The 17,054-nt window shown below is 39.5% G+C and overlaps 1 protein-coding gene across 1 annotated transcript in view; it reads right to left on the bottom strand.

Annotated features, from left to right (window-relative positions):
- Positions 1–4,621: 4,621 nt before the first annotated feature.
- Positions 4,622–17,054, bottom strand: part of asic1c (acid-sensing (proton-gated) ion channel 1c) — a gene marked incomplete at both ends in the record, with an annotated part of 106,899 nt that continues 94,466 nt past the window's right edge. Inside the window, 8 exons of the mRNA XM_080838119.1 lie at positions 4,622–4,700; positions 6,950–7,002; positions 9,964–10,035; positions 10,176–10,255; positions 11,623–11,714; positions 12,068–12,221; positions 12,516–12,572; positions 12,884–13,034. Coding sequence (XP_080694245.1) covers positions 4,622–4,700; positions 6,950–7,002; positions 9,964–10,035; positions 10,176–10,255; positions 11,623–11,714; positions 12,068–12,221; positions 12,516–12,572; positions 12,884–13,034 — 738 coding nt within the window. The remainder of the gene's footprint in view (positions 4,701–6,949; positions 7,003–9,963; positions 10,036–10,175; positions 10,256–11,622; positions 11,715–12,067; positions 12,222–12,515; positions 12,573–12,883; positions 13,035–17,054) is intronic.

Raw genomic sequence — 17,054 nt, 5'->3', positions numbered from 1 at the left:
AATATCTGTTTTTTAATTAAATATTTACATAGGTGTATAGAGGCCCATTTTCAGCAACTATCACTCCGGTGTTCTAATGGTACATTGTGTTTGCTAATCGCCTTAGAAGACTCATGGATGACTAGAAAAACCTTGAAAACCCTTGTGCAATTATGTTAGCACAGCTGAAAACTGTTTTGCTGGTGAGAGAAGCTATAAAACTGGCCTTCATTTGAGCTAGTTGAGTATCTGGAGCATCACATTTGTGGGTTCGGTTATACTCTTAAAATGGCTCGAAAAAGATAACTTTCATGTGAAACTCGCCAGTTTAATCTTGTTCTTAGAAATTAAGGCTATTCCATGTGAGAAATTGCGAAGAAACTGAACTTTTCCTACAACGGTGTGTACTACTCTCTTCAGAGAACAGCAGGCTATAACCAGAGTAGAAAGAGAAGTGGGAGGCCCCGGTGCATAACTCAGCAAGAAGACAAGTATATTAGAGTGTCTAGTTTAAGAAAAAGACGCCTCACAGGTCCTCAACTGGCAGCTTTTTAAATGGTACCTGCAAAACGCCAGTGTCACCTTCTACAGTGGAGAGGCGACTGGGATGCTGGCCTTATAGGCAGAGTGGCAAAGAAAAAGCTATATCTGAGACGCGGAAACGGGGGAAAAGATGCTGGAAGAGTGCCTGACGCCATCTGTCAAGCATGGTGGAGGTAATATGATGGTCTGGGGCTGCTTTGGTGCTGTTCAAGTGGGAGATTTGTACAAGGTAAAAAGGGATTTTAAATAGGGAAGGCTATCACTCCATTTTGCAACGCCATGCCATACCCTGTGGACAGCGCTTGATTGGAGCTACAACAGGACAATGACCCAAGGCGCACATCCAAATTATGCAAGAACTATATAGGGAAGAAGAAGGCAGTGCCCATCAAGCCAATCCAAATTGTGGGAGGTGCTTCAGGAAGCGTGGGGTGAAATTTCTACAGATTACCTCAACAAATTAACAGCTAGAATGCCAAAGGTCTCCAATGCTGTAATTGCTGCAAATTTGACGAAAGCAAAGTTTAAAGAACAAAATTCATATTTCAAATAAAAAACATTATTTCCAACCTTGTCAATGTCTTGACTATATTTTCTATTCATTTTGCAACTCATTTGATAAATACAAGTGTGAAATTGTCTGGGTGACCCCAAACTTTTGAACGGTAGTGTATATATATGCAGGATTGTTTCATGTATGTTTCAAATTGTGCTTTTACTAAATATTCAAATATCAAGCTTACTACAGTCGACATAATATTTCAGGGAATCCACTCACATGAGCTTCGAAATGCCATGGAGCTCTTCCCTTCACTGGCCAGGAGGTAAGACTGTTGTAATGTCTTTCTGAATAAGATGAATAGACATTTCTTCAATGTTATTTACATTGAACTTTCCCTAAAATGTTATGCTGTTAAATCAAAACACTCATTTTGATCTTTTCCTCTGATTTACTAAGGCAAAAGCTATTTCCACACTTTTGAGCTCTCCGCCTTGTGAATCCATATTGGAATTTCATGTTGTAGCCTACTTCCATGAGGGAACCACAGACACAGAAGTCTTAATGTACAGTCTGCCCCATCTACAGCTTGCGTGTCTAAAAGTCTACAGTTGCACAAATATCCAATTAATTAAATTAATGTAACACCTTGCTTACAGTGACTACCTCAAACGTTCACATCTGACACTAGTTCTCTTAATTTGTAATCACAATACATTTACATTATTCTGTGAAATTTCTGCAGCCAAATTGAAATTACACCTTTGCCTTGTCCTGTGCAAATGGACACATCTGTAGCCTATACAATGTAAATGTAGCAACAACCATTGTCACTCATCTCTGAATGATTTGGTTTGAAATTTGACATTTTTAAAGATGGTGTTAAGAATGTAAAATCCATTTAAAGTATAAAACTAGAGGTTCAGATGACTATTTACACTATAAGTATCTGTTAAATAGGTCTGTCATATCTGTTGAGATTTAAAGTTTAAAAAAACAAATAACTGACACTTTACACCAGGAAAGGACACATTTATTTGACATGTGAGATGTTTAAATTTATATGGGATTGATTTTGAAAAATAAGGATATATTGTTCTGATGGCAAATCTCAACAGTGACTTTAGCGACACACAATTCATACATTAATCTAGTAGCACATTAACACCTCCTATATTCTCCACTCCCTCCAAGGCTATGAATATAGCCCGCCTGTTTGTTCATTTTTCAACAACTGTATACTGATCAAACATCAAGTATCAAGAATGCCACATTAAGTCTAATATAGTCTTTTTGGACAAATGACCACTGCATTACGAGATGGCATTGATGTGATTTTCATAGTAGACCGAAACTAGAGAGCTAGCATTTTCACTTGATTGTTATTGCTTGTAACCTAAATACATCATGTTGACTGGATTTGGAACATTTTTACTTATAATACTGCAGTACCACAGTAAACAAATGTCTCCCTCAACATACAGAACGTTATTGGCTAATCAATGTATGAAAAAAAATCAAATAATAATCAAAATTACACAATGCCAGTGCCATAATTCTCAAGATCCAAATGTACTCAAATCTATCCAATAAATATGCATGACTGTAAGGCAAAACATACCCATACAATAACACCTGAGAATTATAGTACTGATGTTGGATGCTCTTACACTGTCAGTAAAGCTGGACACATTCAGAGCACTACACACTGTATCATACGGCGAGGCAAATAAGTTGGTGCAGATGACACAAACACTGTCCACAATGAGAGCTCTGTCGTCATAGTGTTAGTCGCCGCCCCGGTAACAGTTTATGCACAGGGTAAACAGTCCAGGCATTATCCACACAGATGGCATTTGAGCCACGTCATACTTACATTCTTTAAAATAGCACTCGTGAAAGAGCACAATGATGTGTTTATGACAAACATAATGTGTACCCTAGATTAACAAGACATGATGCAAAACGTCAAGGTTAATACAGCGTAAGCAGACTAACTGGGGAAATTAGACTGACACAAAGATAAAAAGATATGTACATAGCAAGATGGTTAAATATATTGTTTATTATAGTACTTAATTTACACTCCACGACTTACGGTTTTCTGTGTTACATATACTAGAAATCCTGTTACAATTGTATATAACAATGCAATAATACAGTGCACTTAAATGCAATAAATTATATGGGAAAGATGGGGGGCTATTTCCTAGGCTTGCTCTAAGCTATTGGGTAATGTCCTGCCTATCTAATACAAAGCTCTTTTTTCTCAGTGATCGGTCAAAGAAATCTGATTCCATGCCAACTGGAAGACACTTGTGGTCTACTTGAATGTCTGCAGTTGTTTGTGGGAATCAGGGGGAAAAAAGTGAAGAGCTTAAAAAGTAGGTTGTGCAAGTCAGAATAAATGCTTTTAAGAAATGGAATAATTTACATTGAATGATTTTAGGGGGGGGGGGGGGGGGGGGGGTCATGAAGTGACTTAAATAAGGGTAGTAATTGTGCGAAACCTGTAGGGTTTGTGATGTCAAATGAGACAGCTTTGTGTCAATGTTTCCAAAATGAATGCCTTGCAAAGTGCAAATTTGTGCAAATAATGTCACAGTATTTTGAGGAGATTCTTAAAGATTAAGATTCTTAAAATTGAGTTTCATTAAATGACAATGTAGTTCAACTTTTTAGAACTTTTTGTGTTGGTCCTTAGTACAATATATATAAATCCTGGTATAGAAATTTCATCTGTTATGCTGCACAAAATGACCAGTTTCAATATGTACCGTGGACCTTTTCATTATAAAAAATGAAATCTAAAAATGAAATTCACTAGGCATTATAATGCAGCCAGCTTTCTAAATATCATAATCAAGATCAAACTGGCATGGAGAGAGAAGTATGATGCCAGTATAATTATGAGAGAGTAACCTACACACTTCAATAACTAAGAAACAAATCTGAAAATGAACAGAAAAAAGGCAATGGGTAAATGTGTGATGTTACTGAGTGGAAAGATCATGAATATCGCTGTTTAGCTTATAAGATGGCCAGACCAACCTTCTATCCTCTTGTAATTTGTACCTGAACGTTTACTGCATGTCAGAGAAACCCTTCAAATGGAAATAGATGGTTCTGAGCTCCCTCTGTTTCCAAGCCTTCAAAATGATTCTAATTTTGTCACATTTAATAATAAAGACAATGAAGGACTGCTTGAAACTATTCACCTCTTTTTTCATGATGCCATTTTGTCTTCATCAGGGTCTTCGACCTGCTGAAGTGACTAAAATGCAGTGTGGCAGGGATACAAACACAATGAAATGATGAAGTGTCACACTGATGCCCATAGGTGGCAGTAAAACCTGAGTTCTGGTTTGGAAGTGTCGCTCGTTTGTACTTGATGAGAAGAATATTATTTCTATGTCAGCCATTGACTGATTGGTTGATTCATTCTTTATGTGACTGGAGTTTTTTTTATGTGACTTCCTATTTGTGTGTTTGTTTGTTTCTTGAACATATGACTTCACAGTATGCTGTCTAACCCTAGTTTCCCTGGACCCACCCTGCCCTGCTGCTCGAGACGTCAACAGGCGAACTCCTCGAAGTTGCCTACAGTCGGGTGACGAGGTAGCATGTTCGACGTGAATCCGAGACTGTCCGAGTGACTCCGGAGTGTGTCACAGGTGCTCTGCAAGACAAGAGAAGGATAGGGAGGGCGTGGGGGGAGGAATTAAAATGCGTTAGGGGAGGGTTGGGAATAAGAGGATGGGGGGTGTTAAGGAGGAGGTGGTGGCAAACCGCGCAAACCAAATCAGAGAAGAAGAGAAGAGAAGAAGAGTCCATTGGGGTGAATGAGGAGGTGGTAAATGAAACATTGTCAGGTGAGAGGTTTCCAAGTAGTGGAAACGTCATGACAAAGAACAGTATGTAAAATATAACAACACAAGTATGAGATGAGGGGGTGGGGAGTGTGGATTATGATAACATAACAATACGAACAAAATATATAAAGAGACAAAGCACATTGGACACAAATGCACAGGAAAATAGTTTACATTGAAAGTGGGCCGTTGCATTTTGGCAGTTGTCGGGGATTGTGATAAAGAGAAAGGAAAGAAAAAAGGAATGAAGAACGAAACAATAATGGAGAAGGGAGAGGGGGGAAAACAAGACATGTTTTAGTCCTGAACAAGGTCTCTTTCAACAGTGCCCTCCCCCACCCGCCTATACACCTGCGGGAGCTGTGCAGTCATGTTTGCGCGCTTCAGCTCGACTGGGTTTTTTTTCTGCACAGACTGATCATATGCGGCTCCGAAACGCAGTCAGCAGCTTTACCGGCAGGTCGGAAGACAGCTATTTTGCCTTATCTGCGCAGGTGCAAGCTCATTGCATGCTGACCTGTGTTGACATCACAAAGGAATGCATCTAGTGATGTTATGGGGCACAGGTTATAATAACAATGCCCTCAAAAATGGCCTTCCGTGCTGCCGCAAAGCTGGTCATCACTGCTTCAAATAATTCAGTCCCTCTGTGATGCAGTACCAAATAGACAGGGTGAACACTACAGCATTTCTTAGGGAAAATAAAATGAATGTGCAAAGAGTCGTATGTCCTGTCCTATGTCCTAGGTCTGCCTTACACTACTTCCAAATAATGTTCAATGTAGAGATGCACCACTTTAATCTCAACTCAATTAACTAATGCGGCTGCATAGCGGCATGCCGCTGTGGCATGTGAGCGCCTCGCTCTCTCTGCTCTGAGTCTGAGCAATCAATCAATACACTATTCTTATGCTAACGGCTAATGGGAAGTGTGGCCAATGTCCATGCTGTCTCTTTTCTTTTATTCTGTCAGTATGTCAAAGTCATAACTAACATTGTTGAGCATCTCAATTTGTTCTGGGCACCACAATGTTGCAATCACTCCTGTAGGCTGCTCCCTGTGGACAGTTCCGTGACCTGCAGGTAAACCATCTGAGAGCCTTACTACTTTAGCGTCTGCATAGAAATCTGTTTTCCAGTTTAGGAAACTGATAATTCAGCATATAAAGAGTGGACATGAAAAACGAGGCATAAGCTCTCTACTCTTCAGCAAAAACGGTAGGTCACCCATTAATTGACAGCTCAAAGCAACAAAAGACACATCAGCCAGAGTTGTCTTGTTCCTGAGAAGTGCATTGAGGTGAGTCTGCCTTTCTTAAAATCCACCAGGTGTTTATATAGTGTAGCATCAAGAAGAATCTAAGAATCTAAGCTTTGTAAAATGAGGAGATGCTTGCAGCCACTGGCAATCATTAAAGGATATTTCCATTAGATGTTGGAACAAAGATGTGGAAAAAGCCTCAGGAACTCAACTTCAACGTAACCGGCTTGGCGACATTCATTCAATAGCTTTCATCCCTTGTATACAAGGCTTTCAAGCACTTTCTTTAAAGATTAACAGAATACAAGTACAAAGGAGGAAGAAAGACCAATACACACTGGTTTAAAACATTCAATAGAATGTCAGCCAAAAATTCAAATAACACACAAGTTACAGTATTATTTTCCCTTAAAACGATCAAAAGAATGACACTTTGATGCTCTAGCACAGTATCTATGAAGAATGTCTTCAACAGTACTTCATAATAAACACACATTTTGGCAATTAATTAGCTGCTCTCATCTTCAGAAATGCTTGTCATTTAGAGTCATAAATTGATTCTCTTAAGCAACTTAACTAATTTCAATTTCAGATGTGTATTAAAATATGCTTTTAGTCATGGAAACCTTGTTAAGCTTGAAATTTGGCCGGTGGAAATCATCAATAGCCATGACACTGATTTGTAACAGAAGGTGTAAATCAATTGGAGGGGAAATGAAATATGAAATGGAGTCCAGAATGTCTGTAGAGGAGGACAGAGTGGGAGGGAGGATCTATTATCAGTGGGGTGGCTACCTGGGGGCATGATTGGGCGTGACACCAGGGCTGGTTGGGTTCTCTGGAAATTCCTGGAATAGACATGATGAAAAGAATGATGAGGATGACTGGAATGGAACTAAAATTATAACCATGTAGAGCGTTAATCAAATAGCCTTATTTTTAACTGAGCCATTGTTATCGCTAGGCACAGTGGAAATGTTGCTGCTGAGGTAAGACTTCAGATGCATGAACAGAATCACATTATACTGGCTCGCTGTAGTCCAAACATGGAGCTGCTGCTTGCCATGTTTGTTGAGAGGGAGCCATCGGAATGAGCTGCAGGCGGACAAGGGTGATTGACAATGTCTTCTGTCCGTGTTTGTTTGCATTCAGTGAAAGGTCAGACATTTGAGACAAATAAGTCAAATGCTCCCTGGACGTCTAAGCATTATTAAAAGATGCACAATCGTCTCTGTATCTCATACACTGTGCAAAAGATATGACTTGAACCTCTGTGTATTTGACGAGGTGACTGTTTCATGACACATGGTCCGTTAAGAACTGCAACAGTGATAAAACAAAAAGGAGGGGAAAAAAGGAAAGAGAGGCCATTTGAAATGCGGAAAGCCAGAATGCTGGGAATATATTCCATGAGTTATATGGATGATCAAATGACATGAACACCAAACAGGAAAGCAAAGATCACCACATTAGATCAAATCAAATTCAAGACTAGTTTCAGTTTTAGACTAATGACATCTACTACTGTTTAGAACCTGCCGGGTAAGGTGTGTGGAGTCTAGATATCCTGCGGTTGGGGGCAGAATGCAAAACTACAGTATTGAGCTTGCAACATTAGAGGAGGATTCACTGTGTAACATCGCATATGCCATGCCAGATTAAAATAAGGTAAATTCAAAGACATAATTGCCTGAGAAGTTTTTAGTTTGATTCAATGCTAACTACCAGTTAACTGCTTACTTATCTAATGTACCTTGCATTCTAAAATTATTTCAGCTCTTATTTTTATAAAGTACAGTGTTAAAAGGACAATGGCTTTGTGGAAATAATTTCACCACCACCATCACATAAGAAGATGTTTAGTATCAGATATGACACATTCTTAATATTTAGAGTAAATCCAACCATTTCTACAGGCCACAGTCCTTGTACTCACACTCTATCATACACACTACATACAACACCAATCATACACCATATACTACATCAATCACACACACTGTATACTACATCAATCACACACACTATATACATGATCGTACACCACATACAAAGTCAATCACTCACTGTATACTACACCAGTCGTACCCCACATACAATGATTCAATGTATACTACACCAGTCGTACCCCACATACAATGTCAATCATTCAATGTATACTACACCAGTTAAACACCACATACAACGTCAATCATTCACTGTATCCTACACCAGTTAAACACCACATACAACATCAATCATTCATTGTATACTACACCAGTTAAAGACCACATACAACGTCAATCATTCACTGTATACTACACCAGTCGTACACCACATACAACATCAATCATTCACCCCATACTCCAGCAAAAATCGAACATCTTGTAGCACTGTCATAATGTGGCAGCCTAAACTTTGATAACTGCCTGAGTGATGCCTCTGTACGGAGGATAAACAATTACTGCATTCTGATCTTTCCATCTTCTCTAAAGCACTGCAACATACAAACATTTTGTCAACGGCTCAGATTTAATGTGTAGTATCCCGACCATCACATGGCTCAGGGGTTTTTGTGACAGGGGTCTTATACTCTTGTACAGAAGAAATCTCTACACATGTTGGCTGCCATTTATATTGCTGTCAGGCATCTCAGATTTAAGGTTTGCATCTGCAATCAATGAACTGCAATTTAAATCCCTGACGCATTCCACTCCGAGCTTCCCTCATACATTTGATTGTATTGTAGACTGACTGTGGCAGCAACCTTGCGACTTTTCTGTCAAAAGACAGTGGTTAAGTATTTATTCAGACTCACATATTTATATCTAGCAAGTGCAGTAATGTCTACTTCTGTTTTACAATTGACTTACTATTCAAATCCTACAGCTTCTTTCTACATTACAAACAACAAACTCTGCATTAAGGGAAGAAGAGTAAGCTCCAAAACCAATCTGTATTCTTTTAGAGATACAGGTCACAGGTGCAAAGTCTGTTATCAAAGATACTTGCTACTTGTCTGGTATTCTTTTCAATTCAATTCAATTCAATTTTATTTTGTATGGCGCCAGAACAGTACCATTTTCTTCTCAATTATGGTACCCATGTCTGTGAAAATATTTGGATGCATCTTACTGTAAATACAGCCATCCACTGTAGGAATATACGTATAGATGGTCTTGTTGGGTGGTGTTGTTGGACTTCATTTAGTCAAGCAGTGCATGTAGCTTGTGTGGCCTACAGTCAGAGCTGGAATTTAACATACAGCTATCTATGATTTTGCCAGTTCTTTGTAATGCCAACAGGACATCACCCAATTCTGTCAATTGCCTTATCCTTGACAGCTGACTGTTTTTGAAATATATGTTGTCTGTGGACAAATATTAATACAAATATTATGTCTGTAATAACTTCCACTTATACAACACATTCCACTCTAAACTAACTAAACAAAAACGAAACAGTACATGCCAATTCTGAAACACAAAAAGAAAGGGTTGAAAAGCAGGATATAAGGGTATAGTCGAACAGTTTACACAGAAAATAAAAAGTAAAATAATAATGTGCATCTTTTTTTCCAGGGGAGAAATTATAACTCTTTAGAAAAAAAACAGACTTTTGAACACGAGCCATATTCTCAAGAGACCGAAGCAACCATGCATGCTCACGGACCATGCAGTAACACAGACCACCAGCTTAGGGGCACTGACACAGAGTAAAGCAGTCACTGTCCTGACATGCAATACATCACACTCATCAGAAACGAAAGAAATCTCATACCACACAGAGCTTCAATAATGCATGCACGGACAGCGAGGAATATTAGTTACCAAATTGTCGCTCGGACAGCGCTGCGGCCTTTTCTTGCGCATGAAATAACCCAGTACTTTATCCTTAAACACCTACACGAGGAAGGAGATATTTGATTGGTCTGAGTATAATTTTGTAAACGAATAATCAAATCTAAGATCATGATCAGAAAAAAACATTTCGCTGAAAAGTAGGTCCTGACGGAGCAGACATGGACGAGATTATTTCATACCTCGTATAAGTAGTCAAAGATTTCCAATATTGTTAAGACGCTAGCTCCAATGAACAGGCCCATCTGTCCACCAATGTCTCCTGAAGAACAAAAACAAAAAGGAAGAGAACATCAAGATCAGGTGGGGTAGAAAGCACAAAATCTACTAAGCTGGAGACAAATGGTCAATATCTTATAAAATCTGTATTGGTGTCACATCTCACTGGTAATGATCTCTTCTGTGCTGTGCTCTGTCTGCCACTTTGGCAATCTACAATGGTGTCTGTCTGTCTGTCTGTCTGTCTGTCTGTCTGTCTGTCTGTCTGTCTGCCTGTCTGCCTGCCTGTCTGTCTGTCTGTCTGTCTGTCTGTCTGTCTGTTTGTCTGTCTGACTGTCTGTCCGTCCATCTGTCTGTCTGCCTGCCTGCCTGTCTGTGTGTCTACTGCACTGTCTACTAGTTTGGTAATCTACAATGTTGTCTATCCGTCTGTCTGTCTGTCTGTCTGCCTGCCTGTATGATGTGTTGGGTTTGTACCTTTCTTGTATAAATGGTCTGCAGCACATCCTCTCATGTCAGTCTGTGTGCATTCTGAGCTAAGCCTGCTGTTTGTTTATCAGTCTGCAAAGTACTGTCTGTCTGCTTTGATCTTTTCACTGTGTTCTGTTTGTCTGTCTGTGTGCAGGGCGCTGTCAAGCTGCTGTAGGGGAGGGAAGCCAGCCGATTCGGTGCACAGCAAGAGGCAAAAGCCATGGAAGGAACAGGGTCTGTCTATCTGTCTATCTGTGTGCTCTGTGGTGTTGCTGTCAGTTGCACTGCTTTGCCTTGTGTGCTGTCTGACTACCTATCGTTTCTGTCTGCCTGTGTGCATTTGTCTGTCTACTGATCTGTCCATGCTTCTATGTCTGTGTGCCTGTGTGTCTACTGCACTGCAGAGTGGGGTCTGTTGAACACCACGCGACTCAGCATGTGGAAGTTAAGATGAGGCTCATTAGTGAACCCCAGGGCTCCTCCATACGTCAGAGCCCCCGCAGGCTCTCAATGCAGCATTCGCTGGAAGGAATTCACATCAGTACTTCCCCCTGTTTAAGGGCCATCTATTTCATACAATGGGGAACAGCTTTCTGCACAGATGCAAAAAAAAAAAACCGTTGCACTTAAGGAGAGGTAAAAAAAAGCCTGTTACCATTGTCTTGTTAACGATATTGATGAGTTCATAATAACCCAAGTCAATATGTGTTTTTAAATCCTTAGTCTGTGCTTGTCTGTTTGTGTGAGGTATTGACCAGCCACAGACAGTGCCATAAATGGAAAACAAACTGCCTATCAGAGCATGGGGTCTCTTCTCAAGTGCAGGATGGGGATGATGAATGACGGCCCAAATCAGAAGGTACACCTTTGGCATCATTGCAGGTTGCCATAGCAACATTTCTTTTCAACGTGATTCTGTGGATGGACGATTAGTCTCACCTAGTAATCCGGCGAGCTCGTATGCTTTCTTTTGTTCGATCTTCTCATAGTTCAGAGCCTCAAAGAAGATGTCCATCACCAGTATGTTTTCCCTGACACACACACAATGAGAAACAATATTGTTTAAATCTCCTTTTTTTAATACTCAATGACAATCAAAAAGGGTACGTATGTCATTGATCTGGTGCATTGTGTAGCATGGACTGTTATTTAATAAGAATTGTGTACTGCCAATGGCCATACACACTCATTTGAATATAAACACACTTACAAGGACAATTACGAAATCATAATACTATATATTCACACAAATAACACGTTTATGACGTTGGTTTCTAGTATGAATGGACATCTGGCACATATGAAGTAAAATGGTTGGTTTTCCTGTTCCTTTGTAAGAATGTTAACTGTTAAAATATCCATAAACTCTTGTTCTGCTACTCACCCAATGTACTGTTCTGTTTTGTTGAATTTCTTTGCCAGATACTTGGCTGAGGCCTTGCTGGGGATTTTCACCATGGATAGCTCTTTGCCATACCGGGTCATGTTGCAGGGAGTCTCACACACACAATAGTCATTGTCTTTCTCTACCAAGAAATCTGGAGTACAGGCAATATTGTTACACTCATGAAAAGAAAGAAGTCTACTAAGTCAGATCAGCAGGTAAGACAGCACTGTCTGCTGAAGGGCATTTACCACATGATAATACAGAGAATCTCAAAACAAACTATGGGTTCTGATTTTTCCTTTTTGCAGCTTACTTTCATTTCAATCATAAATATATTCATGATGTCTCTACATTATTCAAACGTCTGTGTGTGGTTCCTTGAGAGGGTGCAAAACACACAGTCTAAAATACAAGGCTAGTTTTTTATTTTGGTAAGTGATCTTACCTAAGGCAGGATCCGCGCAGTCTTTGTACTGCTCTGGTGTGCAAACAGTGGAAGTTCCTGGTTCACAGAAATAATCCACACTTGATCAGAAAGGCTAATAATGAGTCGTTAAAGTTTAGAAAAGCTGAGACTTAAGTAGTATGTGCAGCGTTTTTGGTCTTAAATAGATTATTATTAAATAGATTATTGTCTGATAATCTAATTTCTTGTATGCATAGCTCCTAACTGTTCCTAAATTGTGCTTTTAAGCACAGAATATCTGGAGTGTTCCCAGAGAACCTCAAAAACCAAGAAATCCCCAAACTCTGCCTCTGGACAACCAGTTATAAAGGGGGAATATGGTCAGTAGTGTGCACAGCTCAAACTACCTGGCATGTGGACCATCCTGCAGTTGCAGTTCTCTAGCAGGTAACGCGTCTCACAGTCGATGCGACAGGCGGTGATGCTGTACTTGGTGAAGTAGTCGGAGTCGATGGGGGTTGACTTGCAGTCTCCCCAGGGAGGAGGGAGGTACTGGAGCTGAGACACACCACATGGTTTTTGCTCATTACTGGCACAAGGCGGACACAAAAAAATCACCCAAAATCCAGCCAAGCAATAAATAAATATATATATCAGACAGAGAAAATGTATACACAGAATATGGATTGGTAGAGTAACTAAAGGTGGTTTAGGTTGGTCAATGAATTTTTTAATGTATTTTTATGTACTGAGAAAATGCACTAGTTACTGAGAAAGGACGAAGAGGGACAGGCAGAACATGCAGGACATCACTTATGCTGGATCAAACCTGAAGAAAAAGAAGAGATTCATGGGAAATGGAGGCATTAAGAAGATCTAAGCCAGGTCAGGAAGATGTGTTAAAAAGGGAGGAGGGTTTAACTACTAGGCCACTCAGAGGATCAGTAAGTGTGCTACAAATAAAATCAAGTAGAAAGTATGTGACATGAAATGTAATATAAAAAATAACTCTGGATTTCAATGGAAGTTTTTCTCAGTGTTACTCCATATAATATACAGTATGTGCTAAGAGTAGAAAATAGTTGTCTAAGCTCAATGAAGTAAATGATGACTCTTCTAAATTGTCTGCATGCAATGTACAAACTCTTGTAAAGGCCTTTTAGCTTAAGAATGCTCTTTCAAGACATACTTAATCTTTTAACAAATGTATTCAACAATGAAAAAATACCCGTAATGAGTTTGGCAGCTTAAACAGTTTACCAGAACCTGCCCTTCTCTGACATTTTTGGGCCAATAACACTACTTCATCTTCAGGTATTTGGGCCATCTTACAGAGTAGTCTCAAGCCTCCAAATGTCCCCAATTTAGTTTTTGCAAAAGTTGCACAATCTCCACTATGATATTTGCTTACTGAAATAGTAATACTGTTTAGTCACCAAAGGCAATCCAAATAACACATATATGGTTTGGATAATTATAATTATTTAGATGAAAAGGGTTGGGGTACGTTTCAGAAAACCCTCTCAAAGGCTTATGTGCATTGTTCTTCTGTTTAGCGTCAGCCTTTGACAATCAGCTTTTGTTATCCATGAATGTAAATTATGTGAATTTACATAATTTGCCATTTTTTTATATTTCTAGATGTGAACACTTAGCTTCCGTTTACCACAACACATGAGCACATTGCATTATCCCTGACCTAGGCTTTAATGTGTTCACAGTGTAACCATTCCAGCCTTCAAAACAACCGAAGGAACTGCTCTGTAAGTGGTTATCTCAGTGCAGTCTCTCAAAATAGAACTCCATCAGTGGGAAACAGACCTAAAACAAATATTCTCTGCTGCATGGTTTGTATTCACTACTTCAAACTTATACAGAAGACACTGAACAGTTTTCGACGCCAACATTATTGTATTAACATTAACGCGGATTAATGGTTTACTTACATTCACTCGAACATGTCACTTTTGGACTGACGGATGACAGCAGCGAGGTGATGCCAATAGTTATGCTGACAAGGAGGATGATGAACATGACGATTGGCAACAGCGGGTCTACATAACTGAACACTCAGCTGTGACCACTGCGCAGGTTACTGCAGCCACGAAGGGGGCACGGATAGTGTATTGCATTCAGACTGAGAAGCAGCCAGTGGGGAGGCGCATGCAGCCGACCAAGGGGACCGCGCATAAAGGCACGTGCAGTACAGTACCCTTTGCTCTATGCAAGTCTCAAATGTTTGGAAGCCCAGGGACACCCTGAAGCCCAGTTCATCGGGTAAAGGGGGCTCGTCCTGTGAGTGAATCTGGACTTTGACTCCGGCCTCAGAGGAAGTCTCGTCTGGGAAGGGGAGGGAAAACGTTCACACTTATACGGTGGAAAAACAAAACCCACCTGAGAGCTTCTGCACTTTGCTTTAATGCCGGCTGAAGGACTAGCCTATAGTGTGTCTCTTCAAATCGCTGCAGCAATTTCTGTACCTCCACAGGGTCTGCAGGTTCAGCTGCCTGATGTGTCATACATTGCCAGAGCTGTTTAATATGCTCCACCGGTTAATAAAGTGGCATGCATATTCTGATTGTGCTGTTACACAAGAGACAGTCTGAAAGCTAAAACTCATAAAGCTAATATTTGCCTCCGAGCTGTTAAGATAACGCCACATTATTCAGGCTGTAGGATGACAGAAATATCACACATGCTTGAGAGTCCAAATAAGCTTCAAGCACATTAACTCTAAAACGAGGTTTTCATCAGCATCTACAAATGACTTCTCATGGCATTTTGGCTTCCTAATTAAATCCTGACCTGAGCATGCTCTTTGGCTTGCAATAAAGAGGTAGATCGTTTGCCCTAACCATTTACAAACGCAATTCAACTGACAGAGCAGGCTTTTCCATTGCTGTCTTGTTATTGTCTTCAGTTTATTTCCCATCACTGACACAGTTAAGGGATACTTAAGATACTCTTGTATCTTATACACAGTAAACTGTGTAATTTGCAATATCTGCCTTACCACAGTAGTAAAACAACGCAAATTGTAGACAATTTACTGTACTGTGGTTTAATTCTGTGTAAACACAGTCGGGTGAGGATGCAATTTTTGTTTAATGGTGGAAATACATGAACTCAGAATAAACTAGACTGCCTAAAAAGCATTGTCTTTAACAATGCAGTCTTTTCAATGGACAGTCCATATTGTTATATCAGTTTCTAATCCATGTTACACCAAAGTACCAGAGCTCCGTGAGAACCTAAAGAGCTACAGACCTTACTCAGCGACAAATAAGGGTTTCCTCCATAGAAGCACATTTTTTCTCTCCAGCAGTGTAATGGAGGTATCGATCCTTCACTATGGTAGGAGGAGCATTTGACCTTGGGGAGCATGGAATGCTATCGATTTCACTAATTCACAATGGGTTTATTGAAGAGGCAATATATGTGCTGGTCATTTTGTGATGGATAGAAAATGATTCAAGTACACCAATGGATCCCACTCCTTCCATTTCCCTAATTAGTTAGGGTCTCAAGAAGTCAGCCTGAAAGACCTTTGGTGTAATTGAATGACTCAACCAGTCCCCCACATCTACAGACAGAATGACAGCAAGAAGAAAACTGAATTTACTTAATAATTTCTTTAAGAGACAGACTAAAATTGCTCTGTTATTTGTATGCTTTCCCTCTATCTTGAGGAATACACTGGGAATGGCATGTAAAAATCAGCCAATGTATCATATACAAGATCAATGCAGAATTCTATTCAGTTGAAAAATCAATCGAGGTGAGACAAGTCTGCATGTACAACAGATTCATATGTATGGTAAACATACCTGGATCCTCCTTGTGTTCTTATTTTCTTATTTGCTCATTCCTCTCATCTAAATACACGGCTAAATATATAACTGCATGTTAATACTGTTTGATTGAAACTGCACTGTTGCACATTGAATGGTTGCAATCGCAGATATAACATTTGTGCCATGCTTCAAAAGACAGTTCTACTTCTTTTCAGATGCTACAACTATTTCTGTATCAGCTGAGGATTCAGATACTTGCAAAAAAAAGTCAAAACGGATAAAAAGGATAATATTAAGATATTTTTGATGGCATGGGATTTGTAAATATTGAATGATTAAAGACCTTGGTGAGGTTACATTCATTTTGTAGGGTATTGTAAACATGTTTGGAAAATCTTCCTGTTAAACTCTCAACTAGCTAATGACTGGGCAATTTTCTGTTCACACTATAAAAGCCCTTACATGGAGTTTGTATGTACATGGTAATGTTAAAACAGCTAAAGCACTCAAATGGAATGTTTTTCATGACACACTGTATATATCATAGGCCTTACTGAGAGAAATGGGAAGTTACTTATATTTATTAATCACATAGTTTATATTAGACTATGCAACTTGTACATAGTCTCTAATTAACAAGAGTTTGGGGGTTGTAGCTACAATTTGGAGCAGTAGCACATAGTACAGTGCAAGTATTGAACAGTGGTAGTATTGAAGTGCTGTTTCTTTTGTGATAATAAGTGTGTATCCCTAAACCACTTAACAGTGTGGTTACAATGTTACA

This window comes from Sprattus sprattus (assembly GCF_963457725.1).
Source record: "Sprattus sprattus genome assembly, chromosome: 4".
Classification (NCBI taxonomy): domain Eukaryota; kingdom Metazoa; phylum Chordata; class Actinopteri; order Clupeiformes; family Clupeidae; genus Sprattus; species Sprattus sprattus.
This window is presented reverse-complemented; position numbering and strand designations above follow the sequence as displayed.